At 34.9% G+C, this 21,842-nt stretch overlaps 1 protein-coding gene and 1 long non-coding RNA gene across 2 annotated transcripts in view; one reads left to right on the forward strand and one right to left on the reverse strand.

Moving 5' to 3' along the window:
- Positions 1-21,842, reverse strand: part of ANO3 (anoctamin 3) — a 79,206-nt gene that overhangs the window by 53,687 nt on the left and 3,677 nt on the right. The window contains exons 3-5 of the mRNA XM_066320469.1: positions 15,389-15,525; positions 3,384-3,536; positions 1,586-1,686 (exon numbers count right to left, since the gene is read on the reverse strand). Coding sequence (XP_066176566.1) covers positions 1,586-1,686; positions 3,384-3,536; positions 15,389-15,525 — 391 coding nt within the window. The remainder of the gene's footprint in view (positions 1-1,585; positions 1,687-3,383; positions 3,537-15,388; positions 15,526-21,842) is intronic.
- Positions 1-21,842, forward strand: part of LOC136362165 (uncharacterized) — a 123,499-nt gene that overhangs the window by 27,924 nt on the left and 73,733 nt on the right. The gene's annotated exons all lie outside the window — the stretch shown is intronic.

Here is a 21,842-nt window from a genome sequence, read left to right on the forward strand (position 1 = left end):
TTCAAGAAATATCGTGAAATATTCACACAAGTTTTAGATTGCATTTTCATTTAAACTCCTATTAAAATAGTTTAAACATAATAGAAATTTACAATTTCTCACAGTTCTTTTATGGAGTTAGAGGTGGAAAAGTTTCGTCCCAAATATATTTCATTGTACAGCAAAACTACCAAAAAGATGAAATTGCGAAATTTAGTATTTCATGTACTTTTGCTTTACTGAAATGAACTGGATAAAAAGCGAAAGCAACAGTGCCGGAATAAAGACACTTTGGGGAAATACTAAAGAGAATATATTTACATGTCATTTAATAATGCAACAAACAAACATGACCTAGAATGCCTTCCAAGTAAAGAAGGATTGCAAAAGTCAGGCATTTTTTGTTCTGAGAGCACTCTGGATCTATGAAGTAAATAAAATTATGAAGAATTCAAACAATTGCTAAAACACAATTTTGTGACTTGATGTATAAAATGTAAGAAAAAATAATTCTATTTGGAATTTATATTATATGTATGTATGTATGCATAATACCCATACATAAACACTTCTATAGTTAATATACTGACAAGCATTTTTTGAACTAGATAAACTCAAATAGCACTATAATAATATCCTTAAACATATAGAAGATGACTGTTACCGAAAGCATTTTATAATGGGATGGCCTTTGAATTAAGGATTAAGCCTTCACAATAATGGGATAATGTGAAAACTCATTACAGAACTGAGTATGTGGAGCAAGATATGAGCAATGGATGATTCACAATCACTGTTCCTGTCTTAGGACCAATGCAGGAGAACCACACCACCACAGCATAGAAGATTGAGCACCTGGGAGCTGGAGGGAGAAAGGAGAGCTGCAAGGGCATTTTCCACGAGTCACACAACTTTGGCATCTAGCTACCACTTCAAGTCACTACATGCTCTTCTTTCTCTCTCAGAACATTATTAATCTATTTGAAAAGGCTCATTTTCTCCTTTAAAGACTTATATATTGTTGCAGGAAATATTAACCTGTCCCACAAATTAATAACAAATATTTATTGTAAAAACATACAATAAGAACTTGTTTTGCATTCAGACAAGAAACTCAGTTCAGTCCATTATTCTGCCTAAAGAAAGCTACTGGACCTCATTTTACTCAAATTGTGACAATATGTGTTATATTGGAGTCATGGAAGACTAGATTTTTTTTTTTGTCATTTCTCTTGCCTTTCAGTAGCACCTCAGAAAAACCCTAAAATCATGAAGGATTTTATTACCTAATCAAGCTCATATGGAGAATATCTGAAACTCTGCCAAGAACAACCAAAACAATGTGTGAACTACTGTTTTCTAAAAGACACATGCTCAATTTGATTTAGAAGGCAAGTTTGAAAACAAGTAACACAATGCTGTGTAAAAATGAGGAAAGAACAGGACTTATTTGTTTCTCCTCTCTCCCTATCACATCATTAAAATAAATATGAACATGCCTCATGTTCTGGCTACAGAACAAAGACTGCATTTTAGACTTAAGTAAGTGAGTAACTTTAAGTATTAAGCACTAAATTATAGTTTCTTAAAATACTTTCCACAATACCTGAAAGGCATCCTGATGTTCATTCTTTCTGCATATTTGCACAATGTCTCCCATGGACAGTGAATTTTAACAAACATGATATCACTGTTGGTAACAGCTGGCTGTAAAGAGCAGTAATACACAAATACACATTAATAATTTAAAACTATAGCAACCACCCTTCTAAGAAGCATTCTTCAGGGTCAAACTCTGATTTTAGGCCTGAATTGGGCAACTCTGAAAACAAGTGCTCTTCTAGACAAAGGAAAATCAGTAGCCTTTTTCCCTTACAGACTGTAGTATGTGTAGACTAGTAGGACAAAAGGAATCTGTAGGGAAAGATTGTTGGTCATGAACATTAGTAAAGACTTTATGCAGCACCTTTTTACATGGAATAAATTTTACACAGAATCTATTTTAAATCTAAACAAATCACCTTAGATAAGCAGATTGAAGACCATTCTGTGTGTCTCCCATTAAAGGAGAAGCATGTTCAGCTGCTGGAGACATGAGAAGAGATGAGAGAAGGCTCCAGGTTGAATTCTGCCAAAATGGTAACTCAAGGGGATGGTTCAGTAATTGAGGTATCTACTGGGAACTTTGAAACGTGTATGAACTGAGATGGTTTTTTGCTAAAATTACAATGTGTACTATACACAAATGTTTTTCATACCTAATTTATTTGTACATAAGAGCTTCAGGGTTATAGGTTTCTATATTCACCCTCTCTTATGAACACTTCAGCTCCCCACCCCTCTCCCAGATGCATTTACTTGAGATTTTATAACTAGATATTTTGATATTTGAGTTGAGTCTGATTAAAGCCTCCAAAAATTTGAGTTTGCGATGTTTGGTAAGTAAAGGTAAAAGAAAACACAGTTTAAGGGGTAATAACACTTAAAATGTATACAAGTTTACCCACCAGCTCCATGAAGTCATATCACAGCTCAATACTTCTACCTCAAATATTTTACTTTCTTTAAAGATGTGGATAAAATAAAATACTAGTGGAAAAACAAAACATTTCAGATCTTATAAAGACATTTGTTTCTGAATGTCAGTAATTCTGAACTGACAAAAGCTAAGATTTTATTATTTATTTAAATTGGAAAAAACCCAGTTATTTTTACTACTATACTGTAACAATTCTTAAAAGCCTTAAAATCAATTTTTAGTCAGGTTAGTTGTTTATAAGTATTCAACATGCTATATTGTGAGCTATATTTTGCAAGCTCATTGCTTAAACACAGACCATATATTACAATTCTTCTGAGATGAAAAATCAAGATGAAAGATACATGAACAGTAGGAGCTTACATCAGAATAGACTAAATATTTACCTGTTCTGTAGGTAATTCATGAGACAGCAAAAATCCAAGGCTGTTTCCCTGGCTCCATTTTCTTTCATTTTTATATTAACACTACTATTACTAGCCATGGATTTACCAGAATAGTGACAACCTTAACCTCTTGAAAAACAGTGAGACATTTAACATTAGGCATTCTGCTGAAACATGTAGAGGTTAAATAATAAAGCAACAACATGGACTACTGAAGCTTCTTCCCTTCTGCAAGCATAAGAAGCTGGAACTTTTCCCTTTGCACTGCACTACACTTCTGTGTACAAGCATGTATCCCCAAATCATTTTAAACACACACTATCAAACTATTCTTTTTATTAGTTTTATATAGTTAAGCAGATGATGGGAACAGCCTGACTGGAAAGGCCTGTATTTTTGTCTGGAATTTTTTTATCAGTTCAGTAAAGTATGATAGTACTACAAAGGGGTTGTTATGCCACATAAGCTACAGGACTCACCTCCCGTTCTAACATTAACCCTTCTGCTCTCAAATTCTTCTCAAATGTGCTTCTTTTCTCCACCTGTGGACTTGATTTCTTGTAGACCAAGATGTAGTCAATGCGCTTTTTGCCATCTTTGAAGAAGAGTCCTGATGATGCCATGGCATCACTCTAGCAAACACAAAAGAAAAATATGGCATCTGTAAAGGTGAGGAGCCCCACCATGAACTGTATACAACACAGCACTTCCTAAACCACGGAAATATCCATTTATCTGAAGGATGAATATGCAAAAAACTCAGAAGAACAAAAATTTGATATGCATAACTTGCTCAGGATTTCAAATTAATTAGAACAGAATAAAACAAACAAAAAATAGCTTCACAAAACCCATATTCCTGTTATTTCATCTGTGCAAAAACCTTAAAATTATTGTCTGGTGTGTATTGATATGAACTGTTGTTAATCCCTTCTTTCAAGTGGGAATTAAAAAGAAAAAAACAAAGGAAAGTCAATTAAAGCAATTTTTCTCAGCTTAGTACCTATGCAAATTTTATAGAACAAACATATTTTCTCAAAGACAGAAATAAACCTAAAAAATTAAAAAAGAAGTGTTATTGATTGGAATGTTTACATGGACAGTCTAGTTGAAGTGCTTTTTCAATGCCATGTTAGTGATGTTTAAATCTTGCCTAGCTCCTTCCCACCGTGCTTGCAAACACAAGGAATTACTTTACCTTCATGTGGAAAACCCCACTTTACCTGCTGCTGGCTGCTGCTAATGCAAGCTATTTTTGCATTCTGTGCTTTGCATGATTCAAAACAGAGACCAAACCATCTGGTGACAGACTATAAAATCATAGAATCATTAGGTTAGGATGGACCTCCATGATCACCAACCAAACATCACGTTGTGACAACTAAGTTATAGCACTAAGTGCCACTCTTGAACGCCTCTACAGATAGCGATTCTACCACCTCCCAGGGCAGCCTGTTCTAATGCTTAACCATCCTTTCAGTGGAAAAATTCTTCCTGATGTCCACTCTGAGTGTCCACTGGTGCCATTTGAGGCCATTTCCTCCTGTCCTGTTGACTGGTAGAAGAGGCTGACCCCCCCATCTTGCTACAATCTCATTTCAGGTCGATTGAGAAAGAAGTAAGGACTCTTTTGAGGCTCCTCTTCTGACTAAACAACTCTAGTACCCATGCCACTCCTCATAAGACTCAATCTCTCTAGACCCCTCATCAGCTACACTGCCCTTCTCTGAACACACTCCAGCATCAATGTCTCTCTTCAAATGAGGGGTCTAGAACTGGATACAATACTCAATGCGTGCCTTCACCTGTGCAGAGTACAGAGGGACAATCACAGCCCTGCTGTATTTCTGATACAGGCCAGGATGCCATTTGCCTTCTTGGCCAACTGGGCACACTGCTGGCTCATGTTCAGCAAGCTGCTGACCAGCACCCCCAGGTCCTGAAAACTTTGTAATCTTTAAAGGTAAACTGAGAAACCATCATCATCTTCTGGAGAATGCAGCACTCGTTTAAACACAAACTGTCCAGAAGAATGATAGTTTCAAGTAGTACACTTTACACCCATCATATATGAGACCAAATGTTTATAAATGCTGCATTTTCTGAACAATAGGATGCTGGTTTTAGAAATGTATCCTATTTATTCAGATATGAAATTTGAAATGCTCAGATATATACATACCCAATAGGGACACTCTCTATTCATAAATAGAACCATGTATCAGTGCATGATATCAGCACCACAAATACTGGATACCAGCTCACTTGTTTCTATGTGAAATGTTTTTCTTACGCCCACATCTCTCACTGCCAGCTTTCCACACATTTAGCACTTCTGAGAACTTCTCAGTCTGCAAAACCTAAAGCATTCAAACAAGTTTTTTCTTCTTTTTCTGCTTTTTTAACTCCCAAAGTAGAAAAAAAGAACAACAGTCTGTCTCAGACCATCTAACGTTACAAAGGAGTTCACCATCTTACACCTGGGAACATCAAGTACATTAAGCTTCAATTTAGAATTGTAGACCTTTGAGATCCTTGAGTCAACCATTAACCCAGCATCACCAAACCCACCAGTACACCATGTCTCCAAGGGTCACATTACATGTCTTTTAAATACCTCCAGGGATGGTGATTCCACCAGTTCCCTGTGCAGCCTGTTCCAATGCTTGACCACCCTTCCAGGGAAGAAATTTTCCCTAACAGCCAATCTAAACACATCCTAGTTTAACTTGAGGATGTTTTATCTTGTCCTGTCACTTGTTACTTGGAAGAGACTGACCCCCATGTGGCTAACACCTCCTTTCAGACAGCTGTCGAGAGCAGTAACTCAGCCTTGAGCTTCCTTTTCTCCAAACTTGTAACTCCAGCTTCCTCAGCCACTCCATATAAGACTTGTGCCCTGGATCCCTCTTAGAACACACTTCAGCACCTCGGTATCTTTCTTCATTTTCAGATAAATAATATCTGAAATCCCAATTAAGGTAGTCAACCAAGACAGTGCATTGAATATAGCGGCTGTCACTCCTTCCAAGAATTCTGAATGGGAATGGCAGTAAAAATATTATTTTGTATTATTTTTTATAATGTTACAGATTTAATGATCTGAATATATAAGCTATAGAGGTTTGAAGGTGACATAATAGACTAAAGGTTCAAAAGTGCAAGTTGAAATAAGCAAGTTTTCAAAACACACACATTTTCAGGTTCACGACATGAGCAATGAATCTACTCTTCAAAAATGAAGGATTCCTGCACAAGTATTTTATAAAACCAGACCAGGGCTGCTTTTATGGTTCCTGAAGCAGGAAAAAAAAAAAGATGGAAATACTATGGAATGCAAATATTTACCAAAGCTAAAACATAAAAAGAGTTTATATTTCCATTCAAATGTAGACAAAGAACTTTCTTGGATTTAGCCAACATGGAGGGATTTTTCAGTAAACTACTTTTCAAATTCTAATTAATTAGCAATGCTTTTTTAACCAAGTGGGAACATCTGGTTTACTGGATCTTTCTCTCCCCACTTAAATTAAGTAGCACAATTGACAGTAATTGTAACTATTTCAACTTCATTTATGTCTCACTACTGTTCTGACCCGTAAATTAAACTTTCATAGTTTGTTCACTCCATACATAAAAACAAATATTTCCAAAGAGTGAGTTGAAACCATTCTCAAAACAGGAGCAAATTTTAGATTCATGTAAGAGTAAATTAGATGGTATTCACTGTATCCTAATTTAGAGTATGTTTTCTTTGTTTTCTGGTAAAAAGTTTAAGATAGTGAATAATATACACAGCCTAGGTAAATTTAGAGCTGAATGAGAACCACACATAGGTACAACATATATGTTGTAACCATTTATTTCACCTTCATTCCACCACCGACAACTCTCCTCAAAACTAACACAACAGCAAGTCTTAAAGGCTGAAAAAAATCTCTCTAGGTTTCTACATTTTAATGAATTTTAAGAAAACTCCCATTCACTTGTTCAAATAGTTGCAGCTTAAACTGTGCAACAGCTAAATATCAAGTACACTCAAACCACTATGAAAAGTTCTAATTTGTTTATACATTTAAGGTACTGCATAGGAGAGAGCACGTAACTAAGAAAAGAGCTATATCCCTCTCCCACCTCCCCAGTGTTCAGCCAATGTCAGCTCAGATTTCTACATCTTCAGTAACTTTCTATAACATTGTCCAGCAGCCCCCAAATCCAAACAATCTTTTGAAACCCAGAAGACCTCTGATAAGGATTTCCACAGCTCATTTCTGGGAGAACTGCTTGCCCTTCTTTGTTTTGAATTTGGGACAAATTTGCTTTATTTAATGCTTCATGGCTGTAATTTCACGACGAAATATGTATAGTTTCTTAAGCTATGTAGAAACTTATCATTTCTCTAATACAATTGATTAAAATATTTTGACTCTAATATCCTCTTAAATTTACTGCACCCCTAAGGTGTATTATATAAACAAAAAATCACTATGTTTAAAGCAATCCCAATTCCTTGTTCCCCAAACATATACACTCCTCTTCTTACAAACAGGCTTTTTTACTAAACTTGACAATTAGCTCATTAGACATGACTATTAATATAAAATATCAACGTAGATGAAATATTCTTATGTAAAAATATACTAATATGCTACTATGCATATGCTATACATTGCAATAGGATACTATAACATTTTATTCTAGTAATAATATAAAATATTGACTATTTTGAAGACTGAAGTCAGATTTCAATATTCAGCCACATTTAACAGCATTCAAATCAAAGCAAATAGAAAAACTCCTATACATTCAACTTCAAAATAAAAACACACCCTTTCTCCTTTTAAGCTTGCAGTGTTAATCCCTACTTTTCTGACCACTGATCAATTTTTGGAAATAGACTTTAGCAGGTTTTGTTGCATTATTTATCCTAGGGGATGAGTTTAATAGCCATTTGAGGAATATTAAATTTTGTTGGCATTGTTTTGTACAGCGAAAACTAAAGACAAGTGAGATTCTAACCGGTGATTCTTTACTTCAACCTATTTGATTGATCAACTTGATGTCTGCTTAAATACATGTCATTATTCACCGTGGCTGAAATAGTGACAAAGGGTATTTTTATTCAGGAAAAATAATAAAAGTACTTCAGTATGAATTTAGCCTTCGAATTGTTGCATTATTAGATTGTACATGTCTTTATTTTAATAAATGAATTTATTCTAACTTACTATTGACATCCAGTAAATCAAGTCAGACATGAAAGTAATGGTATAACTTGTTTGTCTCACGTACAAAACTTTCATTATCATTATTTCACACATAAATGCTAAATCTGGGAACAAGACTTTTAATAATTATATTTTATCATTTGCTTAACAGTTTCCTGAAATTTTCCAGAAAAGGCAATTAAAATAAACACGATTTCTACATATTTTATATATCTGTAAATAAACACAGGGATAGACAATTGTATTTTCCCAACATCTCAGCAGTTTGCTGAAGATTTACTTTGTTAGTTGCTTTAGAGCATATCTAAAAAATAGTTTCATCTACTACCCTCGTATTCAGTATTATAAATAAAACATCAATAAAAGCACAACATGAGTGCTAGTCTGGCAGAAGGCACAGAGCCCGTGTGACTCAGGCCATAGCAGGTTGTTCTGGCAGAATATATCCAGAACAGGTAGAAACAGCTTTTACACTGGGGTGTAGCTCAGACAGTGAAGAGTCTTTTTCAGCTTCTGACTTCAAGGAATGTTGTTCACTTAGCAAAAAGAATATTAAAAAGTTTCACACTTATAAAAACGTAGAAAACATCAGTTGTCAGTCATAATTAGCAATAGGAGCATTCACTTAAACAAGTGACAACTTGTACAGTACACAAGAATACACCTCCCACAGCAAAATATGTTTATTTCATCTCTGCAGTATAGAGAATGAAGTTTAGCTTCCCTCTGTGTGGGTGGTGACATTTGGATTACATTTGTAAAATTATATAAAGGAAAGTAAATATACCAACAAGTCTGGGAGCTAAAAGATAGATGGGCACACACAGCTGGGCCTCAGAGTCTTCTTTTATAATTGCACCCAGAACTTGCTAAATTTCTCACCCCAAATTTTTTAATGACATAGTGATGGTGTTTGGATCAGAATTAGTTTCCTTCCTAACATAGCTCATGAATTCTGATGCTAAACATGCTAGAGAAAAGTAGGGAAAAAAAATAGAGAAAAACCCTTACTAATAATGAAGTAACATACCAAAGAGAGACTTAAGTGTCTCAGGTTTTTTCTCCCCAAGGAAACTCTGAGAAGGGAAGGGAAGAATTCACCAGTAGAAAATGTGGTGCAACCACTGGAAATGCAGGTACTGAACCCAAGTACTGAGTCTCAACTCTATCACCTCATAATAGCACCACCACACCAATAGCATTTTTTTAGAGACAAATACATAGGGAAAAGTTGTAGAAGCAGGAAACAGAGGAGGAAGAAGCAAAGACAATTCAGCAAACTTTGAAATGTATTTGCTTCATCATGGAAACACTGACATGCTGCTGACACTTAGAAATTTGCAAAAACCACCATAAAATGATGTTTATATGTTGGTATGCTACCTTAGAGCCCAAAAAGGACAGTATGGATTGTCATATATATATATGTGCGTGTGTATGTATATGTGTGTATATATATTTATATATTATGTATATGTATATCTATACTCTCAAACACACAGTTACGTATACATACATATACACTATCACTCTGTACACTTGTAAGGAAAATCAGCTTGGAACAGAGGAATAAGAAGAGCAGAAAGACACTTAGAATGCAAAACCACAGTAGTTACCAAAGGTGTGTCAAGGAAAAGCAGTCTTCTGTACCTCTTCATGCTTTTAAGAAATCTTTGAGAGATAATAACAGATTAATTCAGGGCTATTAAATCATGTGTAAGCAAAAGTAGCCATGGAAACAATCTGAAGACTAGCACTGGAATTTTTGCAGAGGTGAAGTCTGATCTGTTAATTTCTTCAGCATGGCAATTTACCTGAAACTAAAAAATCTACATGAACAGCTTTCCTGTTCTATCTCTGAGTAAAATGGTTCTCTCTAATAAAGGAGAACTTTCTTCCAATACAATTTATTGTTCGTCATAAGATGCTAATAGGTTGAAAGATTACTGACTGATTCATGAAAGCCACCTCATTTATTTAGATTACTAATTCTCCCTAATACTGTTACCGTGAACTTTGCATTAACATCTTCAGTAATATTCAGGCCAAAGAATGCCACCACCATTTAAGTGGTTAGTGTCCACATTCAGGGTTTATGATTCAACTTATACCTTTAGTATTTTCTAGAAATAAATACATCTCTGATGCTAACTGCAGTGGATTTCTTCTCATGAACCAAAGTGGGAAACCTAAATAATGCTTGCTTTGTTTCAGGATGTTTAAAAATCAAAGCTGGGACCTCAAGTTTGTAGATTTCTTAACTTACATGGAATTAGCTGTGAAGTGTTTTTTAATAATACTAGACCCATTTTTTACATTTTAAGAACATACTCTGATTAAGAGTAATCTAAGGCGTGCTTTATGTGAAATTATCTAAGCACACATCTAAGTTAGACTTCATCTTTTTGTGTTCGTAGGAATGGATAAACAATAAACATATTTATTAGAATCATTCTTTCAATCACTTCATTTCAAAAATAGATTGATGATTTTAAGTTTATATTGGTTTAGCATTCTTCTTGTGCAAATAACCTAGGAAAGAAAATTGGGGACATATTTGCATATGCAAAGACATCCAAACTATCTTGGGCATTAAAGACAACATGACAGGCTGCCATAATTACCCACGCTATCATATTTCTGTAAGACTACACTGCTGTCCAGAACAAAGCTTTTTTCTATGGAGACAAAGACTTCCAGAAAGATCTGACCTTCCAAATTAAACCACAGTTTAACTTGTTAAGAGTAAACTAAAGGATTAGCATTAATTTCAGCTTCTTCACAGAGGACATTTATTCCATTTATCGTCTACCCAGATTTGTAGAGTAAGCATGAAAAAAGCGTTTGTATATGTTATGAAAAACATATTTGACTTCAGGAAAAGAGTGGGTTAGGTGATATGCAAAAATTTTAAAGGAAGTCTCTTCAATATTACCATATGAAGGAACAGCAATGGAGGATGTTTGGAGATAGAAGAAAGCTTTTTTAATATTAAACCTCTTATAGTTACTCTTGAGGCCTAATAGGGAGGGCTTAAGAAGCATACTAATACGACCACTGAAATTTTTTTCTTTACATGCTTATTTTCAAACATTTTCACCTTTAGGTTAAAATCACTTGCTACGTACACTGCATGTCCTGAAATATTTTCTGATTTTATTTTTAAACAAAATCTCATGGGAGATGAGAATCAAGCACAAAAAGGACCAACACGAAGTCAACTTTTGTTGCACTTTACCATATCCTTCCATTGTGGGATAATTATCTGCTATAATTGCTTTTAGACTTTATTTACTCTGTTATTAGACTGCATTTTTGGACTACCAGAAAAAGGCAGTAAATGAGGCTATTGCATAGGTAGCATTTCTTCATAGTTCCTGAATGCACAGTGATAGGATTTTTAGAACAAGGTTCTCATTACTTTCTTTATCTTGCCAGATAGCAAAATGCACTACCTAGACAAAAAAAGTATTAGATCAAAGAGAGTAACAGTGATGTAGAGAATGGAAGGAAATGGAAGTATAATTTCTCAGATATTCCTATCTTGCTACTACACATGTAATAGCAATAGGTAAAGAATTGGCTGCTACTGATTTTGCCAATTCTCTGGAAAAATGTTGCCTTCCACACAAGCGATAAAGTCTGTTTAAGCCTTCTTCCCTTTCCTAAGGGAACATTTCAAGTATCAACTTTCCACTCAGGGCCCATCTCATTTTCTACATTTCCCTTCCAAAGCAGATACTACTCATTTTTGGCTCAACAGATACTTGTCAGACCCCTTGGCAGAATCACATACATGAAGTTGTACTTTCTATGCAATTTCAAGAGTAGCTGGTGATGAAAAGCTGGCAGAGTAGGATAACGATGACAGCTTTTTCATAGGTCTGAGTGACTCACAATTTTTCAACATGAAATCAGTGAATTCTGAAATGATACCAACCTACACTATAGGAAACTACCAGTTATAAACCATAATCATGGAAACAAGAAAAGTAGATGAATACATAGGCATCTAGTTGCTATAAGAAAATTGCCTGATTTTCCAAAGCTTTAAAATGCAGCAACAAGAATGAGATTTATGGAGGTATCATGCATGTAGTCTGAAAAACTAAACAATTCCTGAAAAAAATATATATTGACTTTCACCATGTCCACAAGACATGTTCACTACAGCTGAAGTATTCAAGCTTTTTGCTGAGAAAGATCATGGCACCAAGAAGTAATTGCAAATAAATTTTTTAGTGATTTACCTGAGTCTCTCAAGTATACAACCACCCATCCAAAACGAGCCAAAATTAGAAACATTAAAAAGAAGAGAAGAAGAATATGCTTTTATCCTTGCACTCCTGGCCAGTGAAGTGTTTCTCATTCTCATTATCTGGTCAGACTGAGGAGATTTTTTATTGTGACAGATCAGTTTACATTTCAAATATGTTAGAGTACTTACCAGCTGTAAAGCTGTACTGCAGTATTCTGTGCTTTCAGCAGTCTCTGAAAGAACTAGAAGCCTTCTTTTGCTAGTTTTATAGTCATTTTGGGATGAAGTTCCTCTAAGGTTTTTAAAACTAATTGCCACAACAACTTCTACAATAATCCGAAGGCAGAACAGCAGTGTTCTGTTCCAGTAGAAGACTAATCTAAATTCCCCTTGCCTTTTTCCTGTGGAAACAGGCAAAGGTAAAGGGAAGAAGAATTCTGCTTGGTTGCATCAGGTGCTGGCTTTGGCTGGGATAGAGCTAATTTTCTTCACAGTAAATGGTACAGGGCTGTGTTTTGCATTTTGGGTTTAACCCAGCTGGGGTTAAACCAAGACACCTCATTTGCAAAAACAGTCTTTATAAATGCAGAAGGAAGTTTCCAGACTAGTTGCTGTGATAAAATGAATTGTCAAAGTTAAAAGCCAGATGCACCTAGAGAAGACTGTTTTTAAACCCTGAACCAATTTGTTCAGTAGATCAGTACATGCAAAGAGTGAGACATGTATTTTGCTTTAGCACAGCGAAATCCCTGTTACTAGACAGACAGTACAGCATCTGTTACTAGATTGTTTTGGCAGCAGCCCTACCTGTTACTTAAAATATTTAGTGCTCAGTAACATGACCTAAATTCTACAGACTCCACATTGGTTTTCTACCTATTTGGCCACAACTAACATAAAAGGCTTAGTCTACTTAATCAACAAAATCAAACAAGAACATTCATTATTTGTCTTAGTTCAGCTAACCTTGCAGAAAGAGGAAAAATAAATTCCTTGAATACAAGTACTCATTTTAACAGTTTAGATTAAAATATAATCCAGGAAATTATATATATGATATATATATATATATATGTCATTCCTGAAGTTTCATTTTCATGTCACAGATTTCCAATCTGTAAATACAATTGCCTCTAAATTACCTCTAACCCTATTTAAAAAGCATTGGATAGCTACTATAAAGGTTTTTTTCTAAAATCATCCTATGAAATTAAATATCAGAGGTCACATCTACCTGTGTTCCAGAATACCGTCAGCAGTGATGGCGAGTGTGACAAGCACTGGGACTGTTATATGACTCATGAAGAATGCATTTAGTGCCAAAATCACAAAGTGCCCCAGGTACAAGCCAGGAAAGAACTCTGTAATGGTCTCCCAAAGAGCATACTGTGTGTGCTGTGAGTACAGCACAGAAGCTTACAGTAACTCAACCATTACTAGATTCATAATACAGGATTACTGATGCCTACAGGCATATATCAAAAATCACAGAACCACTGGTAAAAAAAAAATCCTGTGCTGCAGAATTTATTATTTCCAGTGCATAAAGAAGAAAATTATTCAGAACTTCTTAAGTAATTTATCATATGTATGCAAGCAATTACGCTTAATGGAAAGGAGAATTAAGGATCTCCTAGTTGAAAGCATGACTAAAAAAACGCACATATTTTGAACAGAAAATCCATCATAATTCTTTGACATTATAGTGGATTAACTCCTAGAAAAATGCATTGTGATGAATTGTATAATTATGTAATTGCTAAGCAAGATAGCATGTCAGATTTATCTGGTGAGATGAGATGGGTTTTCCAATGCTTTAGTTGAGGTTCCTAAAAATATTCCTACACTCACCTATACTTAAGTGAGTTGTATCTTTAATTTAATCTGTCCAGGTGTTATTTTGATACTGCTTAGAAGAAGGATCTTATCTAGATCACTCTTGACTGACCATTTGCTACATGAACATAGTTCTACATTCTCAGGAGTTCTGAGGCCACCCAGATAATATGAATTCCACTCCATGCTCAGAATCCTACATCCTAAATTCTGTGCAATATAAATTTATTGAAAGAAGGCTCCTGCTTCTTAGATGAGTCAGAAAAAGCATAAGAATCCTTGATTTTATATAATTTTGCTTGATTTTAGTACAGGGAATTCCATTCACTGAGTCTGTCACTCAAAATATAATATTGTTACTAACATCCTCCAAAATCATCAGGATAAATAAAATCCTCTAATTCTTGTCTTCTTAGTGTTAGCAAGCAAGGCATTACTTTATTCTTGATGATGAGGTGTGTATGTGGCCAACAAAATTCTAGCCTCCGAATAAAAATTGATACAAAACTTTTTAACCTATTCATACATTTCTAGCCAACAAAGAAATTAGTGTTCATTAGTTGTAAACTACATAATTCTCTTTCATTAACTAATATTCTATCCTCTACTGCTTATTTAGCTCTCTTTGCATATCCTAATTAGTCCATATTTTTAATTTTTTAGTATTTCTTTCCTCCAGTAGGGACTTTACAGCAAAAATACTTAGTCTCTTCTCTTATCTTCTGGTTTCTGCAAAATGACCTTGAGATCCATAAATTTTGCACTCCTTGTATCAACAATATATGCCTCTTCTCCCAGGCTTTCTTCATTGAAGCATATAAAGTTTAGTTTAACAAAACTAATTTCAGTAATTTTACATAGTTATCTTTCCACAATAGCACCCCATGACAACTTTGCTAAATGCTAAGTAAAAGTGATTTAAGACTTAAAACACTGCTTATGACTAATTTAAAAATTAATTAAAAGTTAATTAAAATAATCAACTAAAATTATTTTAGAAGTTTTATCATTTCCAACAACTTGGGAATCACCTAAATTTCTTACCATGCGACGCCCATTTACTTAGGCTGTAACATACATAGGTCTTTAAAAATTGCATTTGAAAAATATTTAAGCACATTCTGACAGTTGACACAACTTCATAGAATTTTGTGATGATTACCTTTAAAGACGATTTAGTTCGAGGTTCTGTCTTCTGCCTGGTGAGCTTATTTTGAATAAGCAATGACTGATCTGTACGAGCATCATAATTCCCATGTTCTGAATCATCTGTATATGTATCTTTGTCCTTTCCTACATCTGAAGGAAAACCAGAAGAAATCAAGGGTCTCATTTTAAATTATAGTGGAGAGAAATAAACAGCATTATTACAGCCACAGTTGAATATTCATTTTATGTATATACTTTTTAATAACATATTTATTTTCTTGTTAAAGCTTTATGCTTGAAATGTTACTATGTTTATATGTCAACTAGAAGTGACTGCTATTTTTAGTAGGTCTATAGAAGTGATTTTTTTAATTAACATTCAAATTTAAAAGTCCATAACCTCGTTTGCAGTAGTTTTAAAAAACAAAATAATATGAATACTCAACTGCTTGACTCACAGTTGTTGAGGCTCAAGATGTTTCACCAAATAGGCAGCACACCCTAGAGACCAGAGTAGCATCTCATGTTTTAAATTTAAACAAGCAATTGAAATGCCCAATTCCCTTACACACACGCAGATAATAGCATTTGAAATTTTGCACATTAAGATATTGCAGTAAGTGCTTCAGAAAGCATTTTAATGATGTACCTGATGGTGGTAGAAGGTAGAAGGCCTTCATGAAAGAAGTGTTCATCTTGTCATTGGATTTAGTTTTAATTGCTCAAGTAGAGTTTCTATGAACTTAGTTGAGTACCCTAAAAAGGACGGCAGGAAACTGAAAACCTCCCTCAGAGCTTACCCATATTGTCCATCAAAGAATCATGACAATACTTGCCCAACACACCCAGCAGGAGTAAAACGAAGGGCAGTGCCTACAGAGTGTTGGACTGTAAAGTATGAATAAATCTTGGAAAATGGCCAGTCTTGAAAAATCATGTTAAAGATTAAAAAAAAAATCAAATATACATCAAAATGTATAATCATTGCCACACAGCAATATCTTGGACAAATTGGAAAAAGAAACATATTCAGACAAAAAATTTATGCATAAATCCCGAGTCAAGTTCCCACCTCAGCTTTCACACCAACATGGGAAAAGTCAGGTAGACTAGGAACAGCATAGTTCAGTAATTCTGAAGCCTAAATAGAAGCCAAGAAAAAAAGTTGCGCTTGCTGTGGGGACCATAGTCTTAAATTTCATGGATTTTGAATTCATAAAAGTTCATCTGAAACATTTAAGTATTTTTCATTGTTATTCAGTTAAATTCTCTACACTAAGTACTACAGAAATAAAAAAACCCCAACAAAACAAACAAAAACTAACCACAATTATCTCACATGCCCTAAACATTTCGCATTTCTGAGAAGGAATATTAAAACCCAGAACATTTACTGAGCATTATTCTTTCTTCAATTTAGTTACTATATAATGATTATACAAATGTTCCCTTGATAATTTCTAACATTGATATTAACCATGGTAAATCTCTGATGGGATTTCTTAATGCACTAAACAGGTCATTTTAATTATCAATGTGCCTAACTCAGGGTTTTTTTTTTATTTTAAACAATATTTTAACTTAATATACAACTTAATTTCTGCTCAACAAAAATGAATATAGTTAAGCTTTCAGGAGGTAGGTATATAAAGTAGGAAATGGTCCTTAGCAACTCTGCAGATTTGACTTATGCCTAGGTTGGATGAGCTCTTACTTTTACTAAAGATCAAGAGTTTGTAATAGGAGCCGGTAGAATGAAGAGACAGGCCTGTGAAACCTAAACTAGGTCATCTGAGCTGAAGAAAAGACTGCACTTAAATTAAGAAGTCTATTTTTATGAGGAAAGTTATAGAGGATTAGGCATTACAAGTACACCTAGTACTAAAAACAAGCAAACAAAAAATTGCAAAACATTTGTAACTTTTTTTATTTAAATAATTTAAAGTTATTAACAAGTTTTCCCTTTGTGCTCAACACAGTTTACCTGCCAAACGTTTTTATGCTTTCAAGGACACATTTTAAATTGCAGCATCTCCCTTCCGTAAAAAAATCTTTCACCTAGAGACACCTCCTATCTTGCCTGAAATGTAGTCAAAATTTGTTTCAGCAAAACAAAACCACAAAACTACCCTTAAAATTAAAGAAATTTATAATTATAAGGAAACCTTATATAAATTCAAAGATAGTTCCTATTGTATCTTTCAGCAGTTGATGACTTATTTTAGGCACATGAAGCACTGTCTCACTTTGTAATGATATTATAATACAGTAAAAAGTGGACGAATATTTAGCACTTAAACATTTCACGTGAAGAAGCATTTGTCACATCTGTCTGAAAAAATGCAAGACTGAGACATATACCATACAATTAATATTTTCCAAAGTGCGTATTGTTCTTACCGTTCATGGAGTTTTGGACACTAACGTCAACAAAAGTCCTAAAACACACAGATCACAAGTCCTGCCAACAAACCTACTCCAGTATGGGCTCCTCTCTCTGCAGGTCCTATCATGAGCCTACTCTTAGCATGGGCTTCCCCACAGGGTCACAGCTCCTTGGGGGTGTAACTGCCCCAGCACAGGGTCCTCCATGAGCTGCTGGTGCATCTCTGCTCCACCACGGACCTCTGTGGGCTGCAGGGGCACAGTCTGCCTCATCACAGTCTTCACTACAGACTGCAACAGAGTCTCTGTTCCAGCTGAAGCTACCCTGGTGTATTTTCTTCTCACTCTTTAAATCTGCTATTCCACAGGTGCTTTCACTGTCACGGATGAGTTCAGCCTTGCCAAGCAGTAGGCTGGAGCCCGCTGCCATTGGCTCTACCAGACATAGGGGAAGCTTCTAGCCACTTCTCATAGAAGCCACCCCTCAAGCCCCACCCAGCTACCTAACACCACACAAACCCAACACAGCTGTTCAGCAAAAATATTCTCACTAAAGCAAACAGTACGTGCATGACCCTTTACAAGGCCTCTTTGGTTTTCACAGCATCTACTAGCAGGAGAAAGATTTAAACGTCAATCTGTTTACAAAATCTTACATTTAAAAGACTGTGTGCTTGCAGCACAATACAAAGCAACTGTAGTGCATTTTTAAACTAGTATAGCAAATTTACAGCATCTTGCTGATGTGTTTTACCTACTCAGTTATGTCAATGAAAACTAATGTGGTGGTTGAGAGCTTTTGGAACTGTTGTCACATAAGAAGTTTTATGCAAAAAAAAATTAAAACTATGGATATTTTTTTAATTCCCAAGTGACTTGTTACAGAAGGGAAAATTAGTATGCTATTATGACTCTGAGTCAGAAAAATTTCTGTATGAAAAGGTTTAGCTTGTACCAATACTATAAAAATAAGACAGAAAAAAAAGGCTGAATTGCAAATAAGGAGAATGATATTAAATCAGAAAAAAGGATTCTAAGCTTCTAATTCTACATGTAGAACCCAAATCTTATCTCAATAAAATCAGTGGGAATTTCAGTATTCAATTCAGTATGTCAAAGACTTCACTTTATAGTATGAACTTAAAGCAGATACACCCATATAATCATTAAAACAACGGAACATGTAACTAAATAATGTCACCTGAAATCCACAGTCAAGTATAAATTTGAATGATTTGAAAAAGATTCAAGCATTAATTAAGCAGATAACAGATCTCTTCATCCTAGCAGGTTGTGCTAGTTTTGCATTAACATTTAGTGAGGAGAGAAGAAGCCAGTCACAGAAGTGATTTTCTAAGAGAAGCTGCTATCAGCTTCCTCTGTGCCTGACAAAACCAATGAGTGGCTAGTTTTGAATACTGACACCTTGTTAAACCACTAGTCAAGTCCTAGATGGGAGGAGAATGAGAAGATGCCTTAGTTTTCGTTGAAATTCTTTTGTAAGGCCATAGTGATGGACAGTGATATACTAGAATATCCCTTTAATTTGTAGAAACAGTATGTGGGGAGATGAAGTGTTCAAAATTGTAGACATGAGCGAAGGCATTTGTGCTGAATTAAGTAAATGCTGAAGTAGCTGTGATCTCCTAAAAATCTTCGAGAGAGAGATGAGATGAAGATAAAGACCTGCCCCCAGGGGAAGAAAAAGATCTTTGTTCCCAGAGATGAAGATGATCTCAAAAGTAGATGAAGAGAACCTTTGCTTTTTAGCAGCTCATCCTTAATACAATACCCCATGAGTTTGACATGGCCCATGAATGCAGCTGCAGGAATTCTGCATGAAATAGGAGGCACTCCACATACAGATTCCTGGGCAACTGCTCTTTGTGAGAAATGAAGCCACAAGAAAACTTTTCTTCTAGAGAAGACTCCCTGACAGAGCAAAAGAGACTCCTCTCCCTAAGAGAACTGGTGACAGACTATTTTAGAAGTGGTCAAGTCCCAGGTTTTGTCTCTGTATGTTGTCAGTGGGAAAGAAAGGTTGTGGGGGAAGAAGAAGCGTTCTAAGAGTTTTATTCTGATTCTTTAATTTTTTTTCTCCCTCTTGTAGTTTGGTTAATAAAGCTTTCTTTATATCCTTTAAAGTTAAATCCTGCTTTGCTCTTCTCCAAATCCTATCTCACTGCAGAAAAAGAGTAAATAATTCTAGTGGGTGCTCAACCCTCCATATTATTCAGTGCATTGGCCATGAAACAAAAAATTGGTGAACGAAAACCACTACACAGTGGTTTGTTTTGCTATCTTCTTATATATAGACAGGATGAATAACTTCAGTCTTCACACATCACAAGACCTATTAACACTTCCTGGCATATAATTTGGCAACACAAAATGCATGACAATAAGATTTACCTTATAAGGTCACTTGCATGCTAAAACATCGAAAATAATTTCATTTCTGGGAATCCTTTACACAAAATGCAGAAGTATTTAGTTTAGAAATAGATAGCTAAGTCCACATTTTGAATCTTTCTTTTTGGGTCTTCTTAACTGTTTGGCTATCTTTCTTACTATCACACTTTTCTAAAGGGTCAGGAGTGCATTTCAATTTTATGATGGGATAAAAAGCACTTGTTCTGATTCCTCTGTAACATGCAATCCAATTATATATTTTGTATATACACAGTAGTATATGGTAGCAAATGTTTCTCAACTGAAATGTGGCACAGTTATGGAAAATAAATATAAATATTTCTAAATAGTGTCTGCTTCACAAACGTTAATATGATGAGTCTTTACTCAATCCTTTGAGCTTTTATGCATTTAAGGATAGGATTTGCAAAGCTTTAGCAAGAAAGAGATTATTGGTTAGGTAAATAATCCCCTTTTGTCCGAATTTGAATCCTACAAAAAGGCAAGTAATGTGGAGAAGAACATCACTAGACACCTAGATAAATGACACTGTGGTAGGTTTAGGTATTATTGTATTTTGTTGTGTACCTGGCATACTACATTATACAGATAACATAGAAAGGTTTTCATCTACCTGTGTATGTATATTTAAACATAAAAAACTACCATAACAGACAAACGCAGACTTTTCTTAATGTACAATTTCTTATGAACTTTCAGACAGTGGTAACTGTTACACAGAATATTTCTCATTTTTTAGAAAGGGAGCCAATCATATATTATTGCTTTTTAGAGAAATTCAGATGGTGTACAGAACTGGTAGAAGCAGATTAAATACCTAAAGCACATCAATATTTTGAACTGCAATACTAAGTCCAAAGACTAATCCTTATTATGTTCCAGTGAGTACTGAATAGATTACATAGATTCTCCATCCACACTGCCAGCTCTGCAGGCGTGAATCAGTTCTAATATGGGAGCTGGACAGCTCTGGGTACAGGACGAACAGTTCTAATGCAGCTTTTCAGCCACCTCACTGCACAATCACAACAGATGTCACAGCCCTTATCTATGCAGGCACTGACCACGAACATGTGTAAAAATTATTCAAGAAAGCATAATGGAAACATCACATTTCTGTTGAAGCAGAAACTGAACCTGGTTTTCTTGAATCATCTCTTCTGTGAACTTTCAGTTCCTCTTTTTATGTAAACGTTGTATGCATTGCACTGGTTATACATATATATATATATATATCCATTTCAATTTATCATAACCTACAGAATTGACTTATAAACACTTCTATAATTGAGCACTACAAAAAAGCTTTTATCATGCAGTTATTATGATTCTTTGTTGGATTGTTAGTTTTCATTCATCTCTTCATTTGTCACTTCACTGTATTGCAGCAATGGCACATAAATATGGAGCTTTTTATTCATAAACTTTGTAGTAATTGGATTCAGGATACCTTCAGAATACAAGGTATCTGTCACAGCAAAATTGTTAATTAGCTAGGAAGGATTTAATGTCCTTCTAAGAAAGATGAGTTGTTACACACAAATCCTCATAACTAATTGAAGTTAGGGAAAAAACCAGAATTGTAAAAAGAATAAAGTAGTTAGTGATGTTTTACTTGCTATAGAGTATTACTTTTGTTCTTATTTCAA

Source organism: Sylvia atricapilla, chromosome 6 (genome assembly GCF_009819655.1).
Source record: "Sylvia atricapilla isolate bSylAtr1 chromosome 6, bSylAtr1.pri, whole genome shotgun sequence".
NCBI classification, from domain to species: Eukaryota; Metazoa; Chordata; class Aves; order Passeriformes; family Sylviidae; genus Sylvia; species Sylvia atricapilla.